General features: G+C 33.4%; 1 protein-coding gene across 6 annotated transcripts in view; it reads right to left on the minus strand.

The window, feature by feature from the left end:
• Positions 1-2,329: 2,329 nt before the first annotated feature.
• The window catches only part of NOVA1 (NOVA alternative splicing regulator 1), a 145,773-nt gene continuing 124,351 nt past the window's right edge, over positions 2,330-23,751 (minus strand). For all 6 annotated transcript variants that reach the window (XM_072761298.1, XM_072761299.1, XM_026007646.2 and 3 more), the window contains one exon: positions 2,330-5,404. In XM_072761298.1, coding sequence (XP_072617399.1) covers positions 4,400-5,404 — 1,005 coding nt within the window. In that variant the 3' untranslated portion in view covers positions 2,330-4,399. The remainder of the gene's footprint in view (positions 5,405-23,751) is intronic.

A 23,751-nucleotide genomic window follows, 5' to 3' on the forward strand; every position in this document is an offset into this window, starting at 1 on the left:
ATTTTTTTCAAAATTAACATGACAAGTTTTCTAATACTTTCATTTTTTTGGAAAAAATGTTATTTTATTGGGGCACATATCTGATGAAACAAAAAATAACATGCAGAATTCCAAAAATAATCTGTTAAAGTAATGATACTTACCCTTTATGTAATAAGACATCTATGAACAACAGTGCATAACAATATTATGTATTCATGTTTATGAGAAACCAAGCAGGAGGCAAAATGAATTCATTCTGCTTTCTAATCATGTGCAATTTCATATGGCTGTTTGCATCATTTAAATAAAGTGTGTACATTAAATTTCTAAGACTGCATTGCACCCAAAATTATTATGGATAGCCATGCTTGCCCTGTATTTAATGAGTGATGAATTTCTCCTACTAACAGAGTAACTGCTCTCAAATCGTGTCTGTGATGTAAAGAGTATTAAATTATACTTTCATTCTTTTCAATTGCTGCCTTGGAAAGCAAGAATTCCCTTCTTGGAGAAGACTTACAGTAAGTAAAATTTACTTAAGGACTCAGTGAGGAATCAGCACATGAATCAAGAATGCAATATAAGAATGGATTAAAAAAATGTGATTATCAGTACCTTTGTTGAAATCTATTACCACCATTAAAATTTCCAAGGAAAGATAGGGCCTGTAATATAGTGATTCCATTCATTGTTAAATTACTAAAATCTACCAATTTAATGCTTTCATACTGTTTATTTTTTTCCAATAGAAAAATAAATCTCATACATTAGAAGTGGTACACAAAAAACTGGGATAAAATTTATCAGATTCTTGATAGCACCATTTACACATTCTTAAAGTAAACATTAATATGCACTTTCTTAGAAAGCGATATAAATATATAATACAGGACTTGCTAACCTCTGTTAACCATCTGAATACGATGGAATAATCTATCTCTACTGTGCAGGTAGGCTGTGCATGGTGGTGTGGCAATATAATTTTAAAAGTTTGTTACAGATGTGATGGGAAGCTGGAAGGAGTCGAATAAGCAGAAAAAAGAGCTTAGATCTATTGTAAGCAATGAGTCGAAATGAGCCGTTACAGGTTAGAATTTATCTTTGTTTCTGATCATTCAATGAGAAAATGACTTCCACAGAAATAGATACATTTAACTGTTTCAGGAGTGGGGTGGGTGAGGTGAAGTAGGATTGAAAGTCCTACAGGTAATAGCAATAACTGGAAGTGCAGACGAAATTGGTCTTCAGTGCAAAGAGGAAGGCAGCCGTTTTAAAAAGTCTAGGTGCAATGTTGTGGTGCTGAAAGAAAAGCTCCCAGTGATAAAGGAAAAAAAAAAAAACTGCAATGCAACTTCAAGCAGTAATTTTGTGGTGCTGAAAGGACAGCTCCCAGTGTTGAGGAAAAGATCTTGGATCTAGAATGAGGTGTCCAATCTGTATGATAAACAGCACACTGTGTCTCAGAGCGCCCATTCAATCTCAGTAAGTAAATGAAATATTGATTGAAAGTGACCCTGAAACAGAATGCATTAAAAAGACATAGAAAGCTGCAGAACTGAGGTAATTCGTATTCAGCATGTTCACCAGCCTCCCTATAGCAAAACAAGTCTATAAATAGTTGCATTTCATAAGATGTTTGGCCCTTGTATCATCAGTTTTCTCCATTTTGGATCAGTATAGCTGAACAGCCATTGTTACATGCCTACCTGTGGCAGTTTGAAGCCATACTAATTTTCTTCCAGTAAATTAAAGCATCACATCACAAATCAATTCTACATGGTCTATAAATTTCAGAGAATAAGTTTTTAGACAGCATGAAGCTGATTTACACATAATGCACATAAACCCTTATCTGTTACCATAAATTAAAATGTAAATATCTTCAATTTAGCTTTCAGATTTAACTAACATATAACCATGCCAACTAGCAAAAGTTTAAAATTCCCATTTACAATTAAAATCGAACTGAGTGCATTTTTAGCAATACTAGCTAATAAAATACACATAATTGTTTAAATGGTTTGGCTTCAAAGTAACATTAAATTCCAGATGAAATGCATGGGCTCCACAGTGGACTACTGGAATTTTGAAATAAAAGGTTGAAGATTTGCTAAGACTGAACAAAACATTTTAAAGACCCAACATTTGAAATGCTTCTAATACACATCCTAGATCACTTCCTTTCTCTTTTTCAACTAAGTGGGGCCCCAATCTTTGCCTTTGTTCACTGCTGACTCTGAGACAGCATGGTGAAAGAAATTTACATAGATATTATTTACTGTTAATGTATTATAAATGATCTGAGACTTGTGACATGCAAGGAAAAAATGAGACGGGAGACAAGTGATGCTACATGATGAACTAAGCACATTTATAATGATAAAATGAGTAAATATAATAGCGGCAATGCTAACCACTGATTCCACGAGATACACTATTTGTCAAAACTTACACAGCTACAGAGTATCGACGATAAATAGTCATTACCAATTAACACAGTTTACTACAGCTTTTCTCTTTCATTTAAACAAGCATATCATTCCCTTTTAAAATCATTCTCTAAATAAATATTTAGAGATAGAGAACTCTAAATGAAATAACAGTCCAATGTTAAAAACTAAAAAAAAAATGAATCTACTCTTACAGTTTGACAGAAATGAATTATTAATAGTGGAAGGGGAAGGGATCAGGAAATAATTTCAAGTTCTCAATGTCCAAAAGTAAATTGCACAGTAAATCAATATGAAATGAAGAGTCCATATAGTTCAATGAACAAAAGGGAAAGTTCATGAGGACAAAGATCACAGTTCAGAGAGAGGCTGGACGAAATTCAGACATGGAGCATCACACTCATTGTTCTTTAATTGGTTGCACAGAAAGGAGCAGCTGGGATGCCATTTAGCTTGCTAGGATGGACGTAATCAATGGGTTGAAGTTGAGATGGAAGTAATTCTCTTTTGTAATTCAGTTGCTCAGCCAGATGATCCAGAGGTAGCCAGCATTTTATTTTTGTCCATTGAATTTAAGACTGCATGCACAGCATGAGGAGGTGCTTGGGGATGGATGCCCCTATGAGTGGCCTTGAGTGGGCAAACTCAGAGGTTAACAGATGGTGTGTCAAATGGCCTGGACAGTTGGCACTCAGGAGAGGTACAGAAGAGGGTGACAGTTGTTGGGTCTTGGGAACAAAGGCTTACTTTGAAATGACCTGTCAAAAAGCCTGACAAAGGTAGATCACACTACCTCTCAAGATAAACTGCCTCTTCTAAATAAGCATGCAGGAAATACTGTCTGGTTGGTGACATAAAAATGCTCCACAAAACATGCAAATTACCGAGTATTAGAAACTGCATTGGCTGCTAGCGCCATGCTGCAAAGACTCCATCATGGGAGCAAACAGCTAAATCACAGATAGCTTCACAGTAAAATCTACATTCACAATACTAATAGGTTTCTAGTGTTAACAAATTATACACAATTATAAGCTCTTAAAATGCAACATACTTATCAAGCAGTTGCAGATAATGAAACATTATCAGCTATCAATAATTTGTTGGCACTTTCACTTTTGTTTATAAAATTTCCAATACACTGTACCACAGTTATGTGTCTAAACAGTGAGGATGTTAATGGAGTAATGACTGTTCTACTGGCCAGGCGATGGGATCAGTAGTGAATTCAGTGCTTAAAAACAAATGTACAAACCTCTGAAGAGGTGGGACTCCATGTGAGAACTTTTGTTGAACTTACAAATGATGAAGAATGGGCCATGGCCAGCATGCAGCATTATTTCCATTGTCTAGTTCAGATGGAGAACAGGTGCTTTTATTGATCTGTAAACTTACCAATATAATTTTCCACAGTTTTAACCTTTTAAATATTTTACAGTGCTTTTATGCAACTATATTGCTTTTTGATCATTTTAAATTTAAAACTTATTTTCAAAATATTGTTTCCTACTTCACTGTGCCCTAAGCAGGAAGTAAGACTTACATGACAGTGCTTTGGCCTCACTCCATTTTAGGTCACTGACCCCACCATACTCAACCTAACAGTAGTTAATTTAGTGTTATCTAGAACTAATACTGAAAACTATACGCATATCCCTGTCTACATTCAATCATTAAACTACAATAATGCTGGTAAAATGGCAGGCTTAAATCTTACACTAGAAACACCTCTGACAAATATACACAAGCAAAGTATAGAGAACAAAACAGATCAAGAAAAAATTCTTTCTATGAAACATCTGGTAAAACACATATTATTTACATATACACATTGTCAACATAGTCGCATTCATTTGCATAATTATATATTAATAACAGAAAAACTTCACTTCTGCAAAGTACAGTACATCCTTCTTGAAAATGGGGTAAAGGAGGGGTTAAAACAATCTGATGTATAATTGGGGCACTCAACCCACTTTCTGAGGATTGGCAGCCCGCACTCCTTGCTCATATGTGATCCTTTGTGTAATTAAATACTGAGCAGCCTGTGTTGCAGCTGGTGTTCCAGTAATGGTTACCTTCCGATTCCTTGTGCCAGGTACGAATTCTCCTTTTTTGGAGATCTGTATCCTTGCACCAGTCAACTCCTGGTATTCCACTAATGTTTTCCCTCCTTTGCCAAGTATTGCACCAACTAAGTTTTCTGGCACTGCTATTTCAACTACATCCTTTGATCCATCTGTGGATTTTTCTGTTCCTAGAATGGCACTGGCAGCTAGGGGAGAAGCAGCTCCAAAATATCCATTGGTTGCAGCAGTAGCAGCAGCCAGGCTACCTAATGCAAATGTCCCCGCCGTACCACCAGCTGTGCTGCCACTGGCTGAGGCTTCACTGGCATAGGTGGCCAACAAATTGGCTGCTGCTGCTGCTGGGTTGGCGCTGGCAGCTGCTGCAGCCAAGGCCCCTGTTGCTGCTGCTTGACTGAGACCTAAACCTAAAGTGTTGAGATTATATCCGTAGCTGGCTAAAGTATTAAGTGCAGAGGTGATGGCCACCAGGTCATTGCCTGTGAAGCCAGATAAGACTGCTGGAAAGGCTGCAACGCCAGCAAGGTTAGCATGTCCTAATAGCCCTGCGGCTGCGGCAGCAGTTGGTAACACTTCAGCAGTGTTTGCATAAGGAGATCCGGTTGGATTGGAATTTGCCACTGGACCTGTAACATTGGCATAACTGATATTGAGACAGCTGCCACTCTGTGGATCCTCTTGTATCTTCTGGATGATAAGTTCAACAGCTTTTCGGTTTTGTTCAGGTTCTCCACTCACAGTGACAACCCTCTCTTGCAAGTTGATCCCATCAGGTTTCTGGGAAAGCTGCACCCAAGCCCCTGACTGCTCCATTATAGCCTTCACAGTAGCACCTCCCTTCCCTATTATCAGACCTGCTGTGCTGTTGGGAACTATAATCTTTACCTGTAATTAAAAAAAATACGTATAAATAATACTTCTGTTTTGCACATATACATTATAATACTTTGCTATCCTAAAAAAATAATAAATTGAAAATTAGTTTAAACATAAGTTATGAAAGAGAAATATCACAACTTCTAAAGTGACTTTTATAGCATTTTAATACAACTATCTTGTAAATCAGAATTTCTGAAAAGCAATTTTCAGCTTAAAATTATTAAAAAATTTCCTGGAGTCTTTGTGCATTGCAGTAGAAGTTATAAGAAATTACTATATTTTTTAAAAAGGCATCATAACTATACATCAATGGTAACATTTTTATATAGCTCCAAAATAAAAACACTGTTGATATTCTTAACCTATTGTAGCTTTAAGAATACCTTCGATCTAAAACCTATAAAAACAAAGAGTGCTGGATTATAATACAAAGTTTGTAAAGATAAAAGTAGTAAAGTTCTAGCTTGAGTCCCTTCAGAAAATTAATTTCATGTTCCTTACCACCTAGCAATTTTTGTATTATTCAAGCCTTACTTGTTTCGTGACTAATATTTTCAGAGATCAACAAAATTATTGCTAGTAGTATTTTTGATTTTTCAACTAAACTGGCACAGAATTTTGGAACTTCATAAAAATAACTGCTATTTCTAAATAATTAATATAAAAAATTTCAATCACTTTAGGTAGGTGAAGAATGATCTGAGAATATTACCTGGATGTTCTATTTAAATTTGTAAAAAGACTATCTTAGATAGGTAATTCTCCTTTTTGGCAGTCACAGCTACATTTTAAAAAAATAGGGATCACCATTATATTATCAAAGGTTACTAAAAAATTACTGAAGTCACAGGAATAATTACAATGATGCAATGTGACCATATGAATAGAAAGGCATTTTAGCTAATTTGTATTGAAACATACATCCCCCAAACCTAGCCTATTTTATTTAATTGCAATCAAATACTATTGTAAAAAGTATAAAATCAGTATGATATTTTCTATAAACCCTAAAATTAAAATATAAATATTAAAAATTTTATTTTGGCAGCACAAAGATACACAGGCACTGTTTTATGACTCTCCAGGTAGATCAAAAACTGTGAGTGCTGTGTCACTGGCAAAGCACTGAAGGGATTGCTTTCCTTGTTCTAGATATTAAAATGGGCAGGTTGAAGCAACTTGTTGAAATGTGAGCAGGGATTTGGTAGAGATATTCTCTGAAATAATGCATTAGCTAGTTTTTTAGCAAGTATTGTCATGTTATCTTGAAAACACAGATCTGGGTAAAAATATATTAAAGAAATGCCACCATGCATTTCTAGCAATTGTGCTCTTGAAAGGAGCAAGCAGTCAGAGTATAAATTCAAATTCTAGACTGGGTCACCTCATAAATATGTTTACATGTATTAACACTCATGTACTCACACACACCCAACTTTTCTTTTCACACATACAGTTTGAGAATGAGATTTTGTTTCATTCTAATTTGTCTATAAAATAATTTCACTTTATTGAAAACAAGCGGAGTTTTCTAGAAACATTTCTTAGGAATGTCAAATATATCCTTCATATTCCTCCTGATTAGGTGCATTGAGTTCCAAGAAGCAGGCTGAGAAATAATTTTTAAAAACATGTTAATTTGTTAATTTTGTTCGTAGGCTTTTTTGTAGAAAATTATTTGTCTAAAATGCTGCAGTATGTTAAAGTATTACAATTAGAAAGTTTAACCATGATTACTTCCTACACTAATTATAAAGATAAATTAGAAACATCCTTACATTTTATCCTGCACACACGAAGTATTGAGAAAATTTACTTTTAAGATTTTAAATATCTGACTGTTAAATATGATTATATTTTATAAATAAACACTTCTTTTCAAAATCAGAACATTTTTTATATAGTTGAAAACATTTATATATGGCAAACTGTAGTTTTTAATTTAATTCTTATGTTTTAACAGAATTTTTATGAAGAGAAATATATTAACCATAACTTTTAAAAGAGTTGTTTTTGAATTATTTAACATTTTAACATCACTATTGTTTTTGCCCAATATTGTGATTACCTGCATGATTATAAACCAAGAAGAAAAGAACACATGAAGGGTTAACTATGGGAATGTTCCTATAGACTGACAATAAAAAGAAATGAAATATATAAATACACAACATCCATCCTAAAATCACCTTAAGCTTCTATGAGATGCGTGAAAATGATACTAATTTCTACTATACTCCACATCAGTCTCCTACTATATTTACTGCATCTCCACAGCTTTTTTTTAAAAGTCTAGTATTAGTTCTATCCTTTCAAAAGAACTTGCAAACGTGTGCACAGCACTTCTATTATTACACATTTCTTTTCTCTTTTCTTGCTTTACCCTTTTTAATTTTTCTTTCTTCTCTATATTCAAAAATTCTGAAATAACATATAGTTCAGAAATGGTGTGTGAACCTCTCATATCAGTAAACACCTTCAAAAAAATCTCTTTGGAAATTGAAAAATGACATCATGCCATCTATCTTTATATTAAAGATGTCCTTTAATTAGAATTATTGTCAGCCCACAAAAAAAAAAAAAAAAAAGATATCTTCATATAGTAAGTACTAGTCCCTGGATTTTAGTTTTAACTGTCTGAAATGATTTTATATAAAGTACTGTCACCATAACTGCTATTTTACAAATAGTGTTGTGGTTCCAAAATTTTGTTGGTAGACCTTACATTTATCCACACATAACTACGTAAAGGTGTGTTATGATTTAAGAGAAGACATTAATTATTGCATATTAATATTTATAGTAGCACTTCCTAACTTTAGATAGTAATAATTCTGTATAAGGTTACTGATCTCAGAAATTAAATTAACGAATTAAAGAAAATATAAATATAAGTTAATTAAATTCCAAATTTAATTAAATAAAATAAATTTATTTTATATAAATATTTAATAGCCTAGCAAAGGGAGTATGTCACTTAATTTTTACTTTTGACCCAAGGAAATGAAAAACCTCTCAGATTTATACTTTTTTCCTTGAAGAATTAAAAAAAAATGTATCTATTTTCACACTTAATCTAACATGGACACAAATAGGAAACAAACTCTCTGAAAAGAATAAAGTGAGACAAAAAGAAAAATTAATCAATTTGCATAATATCTCAGAAAAAGTAGAGTTCTAGTTCCATTTTATATGTCAGGTCAGAGCCAAGAGGTGAGGCACCAGTGTGGAAACTTGGAAATGGTGGGCTACTGAATACTGGGTGGGGTATGGGAGAGCAAAGAAGGGTAGAAAATTGAGAGGAATTAAAAAAAAAAGCCTGGATTCTAATTAGCATATAAATTATATGGTGTCACATACACCAACTAAATAGATATACTGTTGACAGCTACAAATCAGTTCTCAGAACTATGCTCTAAAGTTGCTACCATCAATTCAATCTTTTATGGAATGCTTACTGAGTGGTCTGGGTTCTCTGTCGGGAGTTAGAGATAAAGGATATATATGATGCTGCTCCTGCCTTTATGGAACTTTTAGATTAGGTGTAGAAAAAGATACGTAAATGTAGCAGGGCAGTGAAGTCTTAAAAGTGCTGGTACATAAGTACATGAAGACTACACAGTAGACACAAAACCTAACTGGAAGGAGAAGGAGTAAGAAAATCTTTGAGACACAATGATTATATTTATCTAAATGTCTTTCACATTTTTGTTCTGTAAGAATCCTGCTCTTTACTATCAGACATTCTTGAAAGACAGGTCTCTGTTCTATGTTGGAGGATTCCCATTCACACCTAAACCCATTTCAATAGTGATCATGTGCCTAAGTATTGTTTTTTTTTTTTAAGATTTTATTCATTTATTAGAGAGTACGAGAGAGAGACAGAAAGAGAGAGAGAATGCGTGGAGGCAGGAGCAGGAGAGGGAGAAGCAGACTCCCTCATGAAGGAGCCCTGATGTAGGGTTCTGTTGCCAGAGGGAAGATCAGCACTGTTGAATGAATGAAATAACAAATGAAAGGTATCCACTGTTGATAGGCATTGCTTTATAAATGTATGTCCATGCATATGTGGTACATAATATGGCAGCCCTAAATAATCCATACTATTATATACTAAACCTCCCAGGGTCCTGGGATCATGACCTGAGCCAAAGGCAGATGCTTAAACCTACTGAGCTACCCAGGTGCCCCTTAAGTATTATTTTTTTAAGAAAAAAAAATGTTTACTTAAGTTTTCTCTATTCCTAGATTTAAAATTATGGACTATGAGATAAATATGAGCTATGATTAACAATATAATTATGCTAATTTTATTAGTATCAAGTGATTTTTCAGAAAAAAGGTAATAAAATGGCTATTTTTCTATGTACAGCCAAAGAAGAACCTCTATGGGAATCCTATGAAAAGTATTAAAAATTACAATTAGGTAGGTTTTAATGTTGATATGTTTCTGATTAAAAATAAATATTAAGCAAAACAAATTCAGTCTTGGCCAAATAAGAATTAAAATTCATTACTGTCTTATAAAGCAATGTAAGTGTCTGTAGTCATCATAATTCTTCATCATCATGACAGGAAAATTATTTATTTCGCAAAGCCATACTTTCATATAAATTCAAAACAAGCTCCATTATAATTTAAACGATCTCAATTAATAGTATGGATTATTTAGGGCTGCCATATTATGTACCACATATGCATGGACATTTATTCATAAAGCAATGCCTATCAACAGTGGATACCTTTCATTTATTATTTCATTCATTCAACAGTGCTGATCTTCCCTCTGGCAACAGAACCTAATTTTCCTTTGGGGAACACCCTCTCACTCTTAGTACATGTGCTTCAGGTAAGGCTGACAACTTTCTAAGACTCTACTAGTGGAAACATAACAGAGCCTCATACATCACAATTTCCATACCCCTGGCAGTTACTGATTTGGGACTATGCACGTAGCCCAGAATGGTCCAATGAGTGAAACTGAGAATTTGGTAAAACTGTTGGGACAGAGATAATTGTGTTTCTAATCTATCAGACCACAAGCCTGACATTACTAGTGACTATCTTGTCACCCTATGGAAAGAAGAACCTGACTAAAATAAAGTTAACCTAAAAGGAGACTACAGAAATGGAGGAGAAAAATTTCTGACAGCATTTTGGCATCTGAATCTAACCATGTCTAAAGCTAGCACAGATCAATATAATTTGTGTTGGGTTTCTATAGTTTATAACTAGCCAAGTAGTATATTAGAAAATGTTTTTACATTCTTGTTATATCATATATTATTTGCCTATCCAAATGAAATACTGACATCTGTTGTACCTCTTGATGCTCTAAAAGTCAAAACATTACAGCTCTGGTAAAGTAACACAAATGCATTCCTTAATTTACCTTTTACCAAGATATACCCTACATGATCTAACAGAATAAGTCTCTATCATTTCCCCGATGTATTACACCTTAAGCTACCGAGGACCATTTTGTAGTGTCCAATGAAGATGTATGTGTCATTTTGGGGATCCATATTGAATTGATGACCAAAGTAAATTGAAAACCTTGTATCTTTTGATTATAGATTTTTTTTGATTATAGATTTTTATACACATAAATAACTACCTTCCTGGAAAGTACTGATTGAACAAAATATTTACAGGACTGTTACATGAACACAAGTATCCAAATAGAATAAAAATAGCAACTCTTCTAACTTTCTACTAGTCTATTTAATCTACTCATTTTTGATAACCAAATCAAAGGCAATACAGTTTTCATAAGCATGCATAATATTATTGTAAAATACCATGCTGTCTTATATATCTTCACCTGTTCTTCCCCCCCCACAGCCAATACCAGGTTTCAAACCTGGGAGCCATCTGTGCCTTCTCTTGCTCCCTAGATCCACATTCTGTTATGTACTGTTTTATTTTTCTCTCCCTGAAATGCTTCTTGCCCAGACCAACTGCTTTATCCTATCTGAAGAAATGTGTGGTATAATAAAAAGGATCTAGAATAGGCATTCAAAGATATAGGCCCTCACTTTGGCTCTGCTATGTGACCTTTGTCAAATCACTTCAGTTTCATCATCTATAAAATCAGACAACTTTGTAAGATTATGGATGAAGAGCTTTTATTTTATCGTTATAAAAAACCCTACTCAATAGCTGTCAGTGACCACTCCCCCATTCAGTTACCCACCAAATTATCTAGAATTCTTATGTAGACATTCCAAATTCTCTATATCCTGTCCTTGACTTGTCTTTCCAACCTCATCTTTTAAGACTGGTATACCACGCTGAATCCAAACTTTACCTTCTAGTTCTTGGATATAGTCTTTATTAGTCATTTTTCCATGTCTTTGCTTATTATTGATTCATTTGGTCCAATTGACTGAAATGTCATCTACCTATATTCCCACACTGTTCTTTCCCTGCTATATGTTCTCTAGGCCTTTAAGAAAACATGGGGAGTTGATCCTTTGGTCTCATACATGTGAATCTCCAAGAAAGGTGACATTGTGGACATCAAAGGAATGGGTATTGTTCAAAAAGTAATGCCCCACAAATGTTACCATGGCAAAATTGGAAGTCTACAATGTTCCTCAGCATGCTGTTGACATTGTTGTAAACAAACAAGTTAAGGGCAAGATTCTTGCCAAGAGAATTAATGTATGTATTGAGCATATTAAGCACTTCCTGAAGTGAAGGAAAATGATCAGAAAAAGGAAGCCAAAGAGAAAGGTACTTGGGTTCAACTGAAATGTCAGTCTGCCCCATCCAGAGAAGCATATTTTGTGAGAATGAGTGGAAAGGAGCCTGAGCTGCAGGAACCCATTCCCTGTGAATTCATAGCATGATAAGTGTAAAAAAAAAAAAAACAACACCTCAAGACTATAAAAAAATAATTCAAAGATTACAACTATACTGAAATACACAAAAGATAAATGTATAGATGTTTTAATCTTATCAAATCACTGACATTAGTCACACTCACAGATTTATGGTCATTTAAAAAACACTAACATTATGAATGGATGTTGCACTTTGTCAGATGCTTTTTCTACATCTATTGAAAATTATATGGTTCTTATCCTTTTTTAAATTAGTGTGGTGTATCACATTGATTGATTTGTGAAAACTGAATCAGTCTTGCAACCCACAAACAAATCCCACTTGATCATGGTGAACTATTTTTTTTTAATGTATTGTTGGATTTGGTTTCTAGTATTTTATTGAGGGTTTTTGTGTCTACGTTCATCACATATTGGCCCATAGCTCTCTTTTTTTAGTGGAGTCTTTATCTGCTTTATCACCTTTCTCAGGGTGATACTGGCCTCATAGAATGAATTTGGAAGTTCTCCTTCCTTTTCCTTTTTTTAGAATAGTTTGAGAAGAACAGGTATTAACTCTTCTTTTAAATGCTTGGTAGAATTCACCTGTGAAGCCATCTGGCTCTGGACTTTTATTTCTTGTGAGTTTTTGATTACTGGTTCAATTTCTTCACTGGTTATTGTTCTGTTCAAGTTTTCTATTTCTTCCTGTTTCAGTTTTGGTAGTTCATACAAATGGTGTTGGGAAAACCGGACAGCAACATGAAAAGAATGAAACTTTCTTACACTTTCTTATACCATGCACAAAAATAAATTAAAAAATGGATTAATGACCTAAACGTGAGACATGAAACCATAAAAATCTTAGAGGAGAACACAGGCAGTAATCTCTTTGATATGGGTCACAGCAACTTCTTTCTAGATATATCTCTCTAGGCAAGGGGAACAAAAGCAAAAATAAACTACTGGGATCTCATCAAAGTAAAAGCTTCTGCATAGCAAAGGAAACAATCAGCAGAACTAAAAGACAATCTACAAAATGGGAGAAGATATTTGCAAATGAAATATTTGATAAAGGGATAATATCCAAAAATCTATAAAGAACTTATCACACTCAAAACCTAAAAAACAAATTATTCAATTAAAAACAGGCAGAAGATATTAATAGACAATTTTCCAAAGAAGATGAACAGATGCACGAAAAGATGCTCAACATCACTGATCATCAGGGAAACACAAATCAAAACTACAATATCACCTCACACCAGTCAGAATGGCTAAAATCAACAACACAAGAAACAACAGGTGTTGGCAAGGATGTGGAAAAAGGGAAACTCTCTTGCCCTGTTGGTGGGAATGTAAACTGGTGCAACCACTCTGGAAAACAGCATGGAGGTTCCTCACAAAGTTAAAAATAGAACTACCCTAGGATCCATCAATCGCAACACTAGGTATTTACCCAAAGAATACAAAAATACTAATTCAAAAGGATTCTTGCATTCCAATGTTTATAGTAAGCAGTATTATCTACAATAGCCAAATTATGGAACCAGCCATGTATCCAGTGACTGATGAATGCATAAAGAAGATGTGGTATAGATATACAATGGAATGTGGTATAGATATACAAGGGAATGTGGTATAGATATACAATGGGATATTACTCAGCCATAAAAAGAATGAAATTTTGCCATTTGCAATGACATGGATGGAGCTAGACTGAAGCAAAATAAAATCAGAGAAATACAAATATCACATGATCTCGCTCATATGTGGGATTGAAGAAACAAACAAACAAAAAAAAAGGGAAAAGAAAGAGGAGGCAGGCAAACCAAGAAGTGGACTCCGAACTATAGAGAACTGATGGTTACCAGAGGGGAGGGGGCTGGGCGTGTGTGGGGGGAATAAGTAAAATAGGTGATGGGGATTAAGAAGCACACTTGCTATGATAAGTAAATTGTATGGATGTGTTGAATTACTATATTGTACACCTGAAACTAATATTACACTCTATGTTAACTAACTGGGATTTAAATAAATCTTGAAACATAAAAAACATAAATAGAAGAAAAAAGATATACCTTGAAAATGTAAAAAAAAAAGAGAAAAAGATCACTAATATTATAATAATAAAATTTTTAAATATGTACTATTTGCCTTTTTCTTAAATTTTCACTGATTATGTTTTTCTATGATAATTTGTAGTTTCTTACTCACTAAGATTTTGTGGCTAGGCTTTTTTAGTCATAAGAAATGTCGTCAAGTTGGTTCTAAAAGTCCAGAATACAAATATATCTGTGTTTACTTAATTAAGTGATGAGCTGGAACAATTAATAACATGACTAAAATGATAGGTTCTACTGAGTCATAATCACAATTCATAACTGGTGCAATTAACTCCTCTCCCTTGTCTTGCTTCAAGCAATTACATTTTTACCTCAGAATAATTAACTCTAAAAGGTTTTTGGAGATAGTACTTCATTTTACATATTCTTTCAAAGGGCCTTACTTTACTTGTCCCTCTGGCTGTTAGATATGAGAGAGAATGACAGACTGTACACTGCTTTTTTGTGTCTCTCTGGAAGACAGAAAATGAATGATAATCCCCATGAAATTTCTAAAGGCAAATAAAGTTTAACTTAACTATTTTTTACTTAATACATTATTTCATGTTGCCCCTTGAAGCATTATTAGAAATTTTTATTTCTTCTGATGACTGCTACATAATTTAAAGATACATCACATCACATTCCAGAGAGGAATACACTTAAGTATAAGAAAAATCAGAAAAAATAATCTTTTTATAGGTAAGAACAAGGAAAAGAAAAGCACTTTTAACTATTTCTGTCAAGATGCTAAGCACTCTAGACATAATTATGTCAAAAGAGAAAAATACTAGAAATCAAATAATTATAAATAAACAACAAGGGTTGTAAATGATAAAACACTTTAAGACAGCTTATTTACAGATGAAAATAATGTGGAGCACTGTCATCCTAATGCTTACTAAAATATACTTTACTAAAATGAGGTTTAGTTTCTGGAAGTCCTATTTGTCTCATTGTCTATGTTTCAAATCATCCAAAGTCTCTTAGAAATTATTATTACTATTACTATTTTAAGCCATCTCTTCTTAGATCAGCTCTTTCAGAGTATATATAATATGATGTTTAGTATTCGTAATTCTGATTAGTGAAAAAATGTATTTGAAACATTTGTGTTTTTAATATGAAAACTAATGATTTTAATTTTGTATTTTAAAGGTTGTAATGTCAATTTAAAAAGTGAAAAACAGGGATGCCCACGTCGGGCTCCCGGTGCATGGAGCCTGCTTCTCCCTCTGCCTGCTTCTCCCTCTGCCTGTGTCTCTGCCTCTCTCTCTCTCTCTCTCTGTGTGACTATCATAAATAAATTAAAAAAAAACAAAAATTTAAAAAAAAATTTTTATTCTATAGTGAGCAGGAATCAAATTCTCTAATCTGGCAAAACTACTCTTGTTTGAAAGAACGTGTAAAGACATTCATTCCTATTTCTAAAGATTGTAAAAAGAAAATTAAAATGTTGAAAATAAGCTTGATAACTATCCCTTTTATATGGCTTTATTTGAAAGATTAGAAAAAAATTCTATTGAGCTGTACACATACACACACACAGCAAGAAAACTGATACAGGGCAGCCTCTGTGGCACAGCGGTTTAGCGCCTCCTGCAGCCTGGGGTGTGATCCTGGAGACCCAGGATCCAGTCCCATGTGAAGCTTCCTGTATGGAGCCTGCTTCTCCCTCTGCCTGTGTCTCTGCCTCTCTCTCTCTCTGTCTCTATGAATAAATAAAATCTTTAAAAAAAAAAAAGAAGACTGATACACATTCTGGAATAAAGAGCATTAAGAGCTTCTATCTAAATGCATGTATAACGTTCTGTCTAGAGAACATGCTGTGGTGTAAGAAGTACTATAGCCACGACTGCAAGGAAAACGTTGATGAGATACATAAACCACCTTTACCTAGGAGGTAGTCCAGAAAGACAGAGTATTACAAATCTGTCACTTTCTTCAATCAAAATAACTGAAAAACCCGAGACTTTCCACAAACATGAATATATCCTCAGATGAAATCATACCTCAAAAGGGACTTTGGAAGGTCATATAATCTGGTATTTACCATATAGCATGTTATGAAAATATAAATTATGTGCTTTCAGCAGCAATTCTTAACTTGTCCTCTGATTTATCCCAACACTGGGTGTGAAGAACACTATCTACAGTATAGCAAACTAACAAACTTAGAAGTTTGCAATGGAATGAATATGGTCAGGAAGTACTCATTTAATCCTTTTCCATAATTTTGGGCAAGAGTATTGCTAAATCATCTTAAAAAATATTACTGTAATCTGCATATAAAGATCCCCAAGGTAAGAGAACTCCTAAACATACCTGATAATCGTCAAAGGCTACTACTGGTATCTGAAAAGATAATCATCCTTTGTATAATAACCCTTCAGATTTAAATTATACTAGTTAGTAAATTCTACCATTCTCAATGCTGAACCTAATACCTACCCTTCAGCTTTTGCACGAATCAAGTATTTTTTCTTTAATAATTTTCAGATAAAGTGTGTTATCTTATGAAAAAAGTCTTGATAAAGTTTGAGAGAAGCAGCATTGTATAGGACATAATCATCATGATTTGAGTCAACTACGATGCAGTTTTCATACAGTAAACAGCTTCAGAAAGCATTTCTCTAGCTCTTTAAATATAGACGTCCAATCTTGTGCTAGCCCTGTTAAATAAGTATCTCCATAGGTAATTTTGATTGAAGCTAGGACTGAGAACCTTTGAGAGATGAATTAAGGAAGAATGAAGAAAACTATCACAAATATCAATCATTTAATTTGACATAACTTTAAAATATGAAAGTTTTCATTTCTTTATAGTCATTAAGTGCCTCTTCCAGGCCTGAACCCTTTCTCATGACCCTTCTTGAAAATCCTCAATAAAGCAATCCGCAACTAGAAAAAGAAGGAACCAAGTAGCTCAAACAGATATATAATGTCAAAGACAGTCCAATTTTCCTCTTGGGAAATTCCCACTTTATATTCTTAAAAGCGGAGTATATACCACAACTGAAGTCATTATTTTCTCCATCTTGTTTTACATTCTCATAGTTAAGATTTTAAAAACAAAGTAGAGATATAAACAGAATAAGTTAAAAATGTTCAAATTTCTTGTCATCACCCTGATGATACATGAACTCAAGATGTTTTTTGACTATTAAACATAGGGCCATATGTTTCTTACCAGCTTAATATTCTTTAGATAATATATTACAAACACTATTCTAGGCCAATTTATGAGGCTCTAACTCATTACTTTTAATAGCTTCACCACATAATATTCTGCAATACCATAATTTATTCAGTTACTCTCCTGTTAAGAGGTCAGGCTGTTTCCTAACTTTTGCCAGTGCAAATAATACTGTGATATACACATCCTTGTCTCTATATTCCTATGTATTGGTGCTTTAAGTTTTACTGGATAGAATCTCAAATGCTGCAATTTTGTAACATTTCTTACATCAACATCGTATAAGAATGATTATTTCCTATATCTGTGCCAGCACTTTTAATTTATAAACAAATGCATGCACATACACACAGACTTTCGTGTTCCCAATATATGGGTATTATTAACACACATAGAAGTCTATCTAATTGTTAAAAAAAAAGTATAATCTTGTGATGTTAATATTTCCTTGATGCCTCTTGAGGTTAAACATGCTTTCATATGTTCATTGGATATTTTCATTTCCTCTTCTGTAAAGTGCCTTTTCATAATCTTGGCCCTCAAATAAGAAAATTAGGAAGTGGCAAAGATTTGATTTGAAGCCAGGGAATTAGGACTCCAGATCACAGTTCTCTTAACCCCTAAGTGATACTACCTTTCTTAATATATAATAAAATACTTAAATTTTCAAATGTACTTGGATTTCTGAAATCTCTATTATGTTTCACTGGCTAACTTTGTGTTAATTCCACATTCTTTTTATTATGATAGCTTTATAGTAAATTTTAATACTGAGTGAAGTATGTCATCTCACAAAATATTATTTTTCTTGATAATTCTTTTTATTATTTTCCTTCATAATTCTTTTTATTAATAGCCCTAGGGTAATTCTTAGGCACTTATTTTTCATATGAATATTAAAATCACTTGCCTTTGTTTCTCCCACAAAACCAAAAAAAATTTGGAAGAAAATGAAAATTACAGTACATTTGCATCTTACTTTAAAAGTATTGATATTTCTACATTAAATTTTCTCTTCCAAAATTATTTTAAGTCAATTCATTAAGGAAGTGTTTTATGTACTTTTCTGAAAACTGTACATTCTCTTAATAGGGGTTCTTATGCTTTTTTGGTTCAATTTATTCTGGGGAGTTTGAAGATTTTGATATGTATATAATATACATTAAGAAACTGTGCTCAAATATTAGTGATTTCTTTAATATTGGTAATTTCATAAGGCTCTACTTAGTAGTAAGCAAAGTATATAAACTCCAACGTATATAGTAAAATCAGTAAGGTCACTTACAAAGAACATTTTGATTTCACTGTTTTTCTAGAACTTTCTTAAATACACTTTTAAAGAACACTTCTGACATTTCATGTGCATGCGCGTGCACACACACACACACACAAACACTGAAGGATATGAAAATTAATTTTGATGGTTGGAGAATTAGAACAATTGAGGTAAGAGATAAAAGCTTGACTGGCTTTCAAACTGTATTCTGAGTAAAACAGAAGTCTGAATAAGGCTATGTCCCTTTCACTTAACCTTTTTATTCAATACAGAAACACATAAATCCAGAGAACAAACTGGTGTTTCCAGAAAGAGGGAGGTGGAAGAACAGGTGAAATAGGTGAAGAGGATTTAGAATTACAGACTTCCAGTTATAGAATAAATGAGTCACAGAGATGAAAAGTACAGCACAGGGAATAGGGCCAATAGTATTGTAATAACATTCTATGGTCTATGGTAACAACTGTAACTCCATTTTTCATAGAATTTCCAATCACCATGTTGAGCACCTGAAACATTGTATATCAACTATACTTAAGTAATAAAAATTTTAAAAGCACACTTTATCCAGTTGGTTTATACTTTTAAAGAACTTATGCTGAAAATGTCATTTGAGGGATTTTCAAAAATAAACAGTTTTAAACATATAGGCTATAAGCCTATTCTTCCTCCTAATACTAGTCATTCAACAAATATTTACTGAGAACCCATTATGTTCCAGATTAGTGCTTTTGATACATGAGATAATAAAACAAAGATCCTTGTTCTCATGCAACTTACTTTCTAGAAAAGGGAGAGAGACAATACACAGCAAATATGACAATACACAAAGTATATGGTATTCTATGAGGTGATGGAAAAAACACAGGAGTACTAAAAGAAGGGGTAGGCCAGTTTGTAGTTTTATATAGGGTGGTCAAGTAGGTCTTATTGAGAAGGTGAATTCTGAACTAAGATTTGAGAGCTATAAAGGTATTAGCCAAGTAGATCTGAGATAAAGAATTTCATGCAGAGAGAGAGAGAAAAGCAAGAGCAAAATACTGAGGCTAGACCATGCCTAATGCCTTCAAGGAAAAGCAAGCAGGTCAATTTGGCTGTGGCAGAGTGAGTGAGGACGTGAGGTAGGAAATGAAGTGAAAGACGTAATGTGACAAGGGCCAGATCTTGTAAGTTAATGGGTATTATTTTGGTGATTTTGTGTTTTAGTGAGTGAAATGGGCAACTATTACAGGTATAGGCAAAGGAAAAAAAAAGACTGATACATTTTAAAAGGAATACAGAGTTTGTGGAGAAAAGACTTTTGGAGACTAAGAGGAGAAAGGCAGGAAACTCTACAAGGAAGCTGTTGCAATAATTCATGCTTGGACTAAGGTAGCAGCAGATGTAATGAGAAGTGATTAAGATTGTATATGCTTTTTTAAAAGTAGAGTCACTATTATTTCTTATAGGAACTGGATTTGGGGTACAAAAGAAATAAATGAGGTGAAACCAAGATTTCTGGTCTAAGCAAGTGGATGTATATAAACAAATTGTTTATATGTATATATATGTTTATATGTGTATATATATGTTTATATGTATATAGCATTGTCTTCTACTGAGATAGTAAAGGGGGATATAGATGGAGCAGGCTTGGGATAGTTTTTGGATTGTTGAATTTAAGATGTCCATTAGATATGAAAGTGGAAACTTCTGCATGGAAAACTGAATACAGTCTATCATTTCATTGTGATATCTGGATTAGAGAGAAGTATGAACCCAAGTTATGTGGAATCTGAATTTTAAGGGACATCTCTGGGAAATATATTCAAAATTTTGAACATAAAATTAGGTATAGCATCTTGTAATAAGTTTGTGGAGGTGAGAAATCTTAAGGCTTAATTAAGCTTCATTGGTTCATAGGAAACCTGCCTCACACTGAAGACATAAATTTTGCAGGTTGTCAGCATATGAAAGCTATGGTATTAGATGAGGAGAAAGAAAAGTATGAACCCAGAGGTCATCTCAACTATTAAGACATGGGGCATTCCCAACATTAAGTGGGATGAGAAGAGGAACTAGCAAAGGATTCTGAGACAGTATATCGTATGATGTAGGAAACAAATCATGAGTGTGAAATATCCTGGAAATCAAGTAAAGAAAGTATATCAAGGAAATGGAAATGATAAATCATGACAAATACCATGGATAGGTCAAGTAACATGTGGATTAAGAACAGACAACTGGAATTAGCAGTTTGGTCATCTCTGGTGTCCTTGGCAAACACAGTTATGGTGGAATGAAGGCAAAAATCTTCCTGGAGTGGATTTAAGAAAGAATGGGAAGAGGGATATTGGAAAACAGTAGAGAAAATAATTTGTGAATTTTGCTACAAAGGAGTATAAGGCGTAGGGCATTAGCTGGTGGGAGAAGTGGGATAAAAAGAAGTTTTGTCATTTAAGATGGGAGAAAAAAGACATATATGTATGCTATGGGAATATGTCCACAGAGACAAAAATCATGAAAGTTAAAGGAGAAAGAAGATAGAACTGCGGAAGGAATTTCCTTGAGTAAAGGAAAAAGGATGAGATTTAATGTATAGCTAAAATTACTGGCTTTACGTAGAAGGTAAGATAATAGAAGAGAATGTAGAATATGTGGGTATAAATACTGGCTCAGTAAGTAGATGTGTTGGTGTGAGTTTGTGGACGTTTTCTTTTGATTGTTTCAATTTTCTCAGTAAAGTAGGAGTAAGGTTGTCAGTTGGGAGTGAGGATGGAGTAAGAGATATTAGAAGGTTTGATAGAGGAATTTTTAGATTGGCCCCATGATCTCTGCCTCCTTGGTGCTACATTTTGTGCAATTCCCTCCATGTGAATGAGGGTGAAAATTGTGACTTGATTCTAATCAACAGAATGTGGCAAAAAGATGGAATGTCAGTACTGAGGTTAGGTTATATTGTATGGCAAAGGTGGTAAGAAGTCACTCCTGTGATTAAACTCCATCTTGCTGGCACACACTGGAGAAAGATTCTTCTGCTGGCTTTGCAGGATGAAAATAGCCATGGTGCAAAGTACCTACTGTAGAGAGGGTCAATCTAGAATATGACGGTTGCCTCTTGCCAACAAACAGTAAGAAGTCAGGGTCTCAGTCAGACAACCGCAAGGAACTAAATGCTACCATCAACCTGGATCCACTTTAAAGCAGATTAGGCTCTAGTCAAGCTTCTAGATGAGAATGTACTCCTCCAACTGACACTTTGATTGCAGTTTTGTGAGACTACGAACATAGAACTCAGTGAAGCAGTGCCTAGACTCTTGATCTTTGGAAACTATAACAAAGGGGTGCAACATATGAGTTGCCTATTTTTATGTTTTATTATATTTTGGTATATAGTATCAAATTTATCAGTAAACAAACAAATGTCAATAAAGCACATATTTCTGCAATCATTATTTTTCTTTTTACTTGTCATGAAGAATCCCAGGAGAGCTGACAATCAGGAACCTAAAATTAAGGGTGGAATTTAATTTTTGGCACCACTAACTGATTAACAAAACCATTTTGTTGAATTTTGAATTGACTGAGAAACGTAATAATAACTTAGAACTGATGATCAAACCCAACTCATTGCTTTTTTTTTACTCATTGCTTTTTAATTTCTTTATAAGTTTTTTGAAAACACATTGCTTAAAGCATCTAATTATATTTATTGTATCTTTTTATTTGCTTCATATTTACAATTCCATATATAAGAAATTTCAATGTTGCACCTCATAATAGGCAATACATGCAAAAAAAAGTCCTAACTTTTCTTTCTCATTAGGGAAATAATAGCAATTTGCTTTATCATTAGACAACACAAAACTTAGTACTCTCACTAGAGAAGAAAATAACTAGAATAGTTTAAACTATCTTAAAAAGCATGTAGAGACTTCTATTACAGAAATATTTTGGAGTTAAAAAAGCAGTTAGATTCTCAGCAACTAGTATCTGAGAATCCTTCTTTAAAGATAAAACTCAGTTTTCATAAGCTACATGTTATGTTATGTACCACCTTAAAGAATACTTTCTTTTTCATATCACTTATAAGATACTTTAGAAAAAATAAATTAAATAAACATAAACTATCATTTAAGGTTAACATCACATTCTAGACACTGTAACACAATGAATTTCTTTTTTTCTTCAAACACTATGAGATGCTATTGTTATTTTAATTTCACAAAAGGGGAAAGTGAAAACCCAATTTACTCAGCAAATAAGTGCCAGAACAAGGATTTGGATCATAAGCAATTTGGCACCAGTTTTGACTTGTAACTATCATTCTGCAGGACTTCTCATATGATAGTCCTTCAGTTTTCAGGGGAAAATTATTATAGACCCTCAACACTGTAGTTATAATCTGCCAGTCTGATCTGTGGAAATAGTCTGACCTGTATAAACAGGAGAGCAGAAAAACTAAAATTTAGTATGTACTGAAACACATAATCATTTTTAAAAGAATAGAAAAAGTTTTTGAATTTTGAAACTGCAATAAAACTTACTCCTCAGTGTATTTTCTTTGCTTTTTTACTTTTGGGTTTTTTGCGTATTAGTAGTTCCTCAGACCTTTTTATCATATTATGGTGACAATGGGACATCATTGTAACATAGACAAACTATTCTGAAAACAGAACTCAATCATAACTCATTTAGTTGTTATTGATGAAAATAACACAATCAATTGGACATATTATATATATATACATTTTGTATATATTTATATATATTTATATTGTTTTATAAAAGTTCACAAGGAAAAAAGTTTATAGTTTGGTAGTTTACATACAGAGTACCATATTAGTTGTAATACATAAAAGTAATTTTCTTATAGTTTTAAATGTTCATTTTAATTATGGAGATTTTAAGATTATCATATTGGAACCCATTTTTCTATCTTGGTTAGCTTTACAGATCTATGCTAACAG

Source organism: Vulpes vulpes, chromosome 6, assembly GCF_048418805.1.
Source record: "Vulpes vulpes isolate BD-2025 chromosome 6, VulVul3, whole genome shotgun sequence".
Classification (NCBI taxonomy): Eukaryota; Metazoa; Chordata; class Mammalia; order Carnivora; family Canidae; genus Vulpes; species Vulpes vulpes.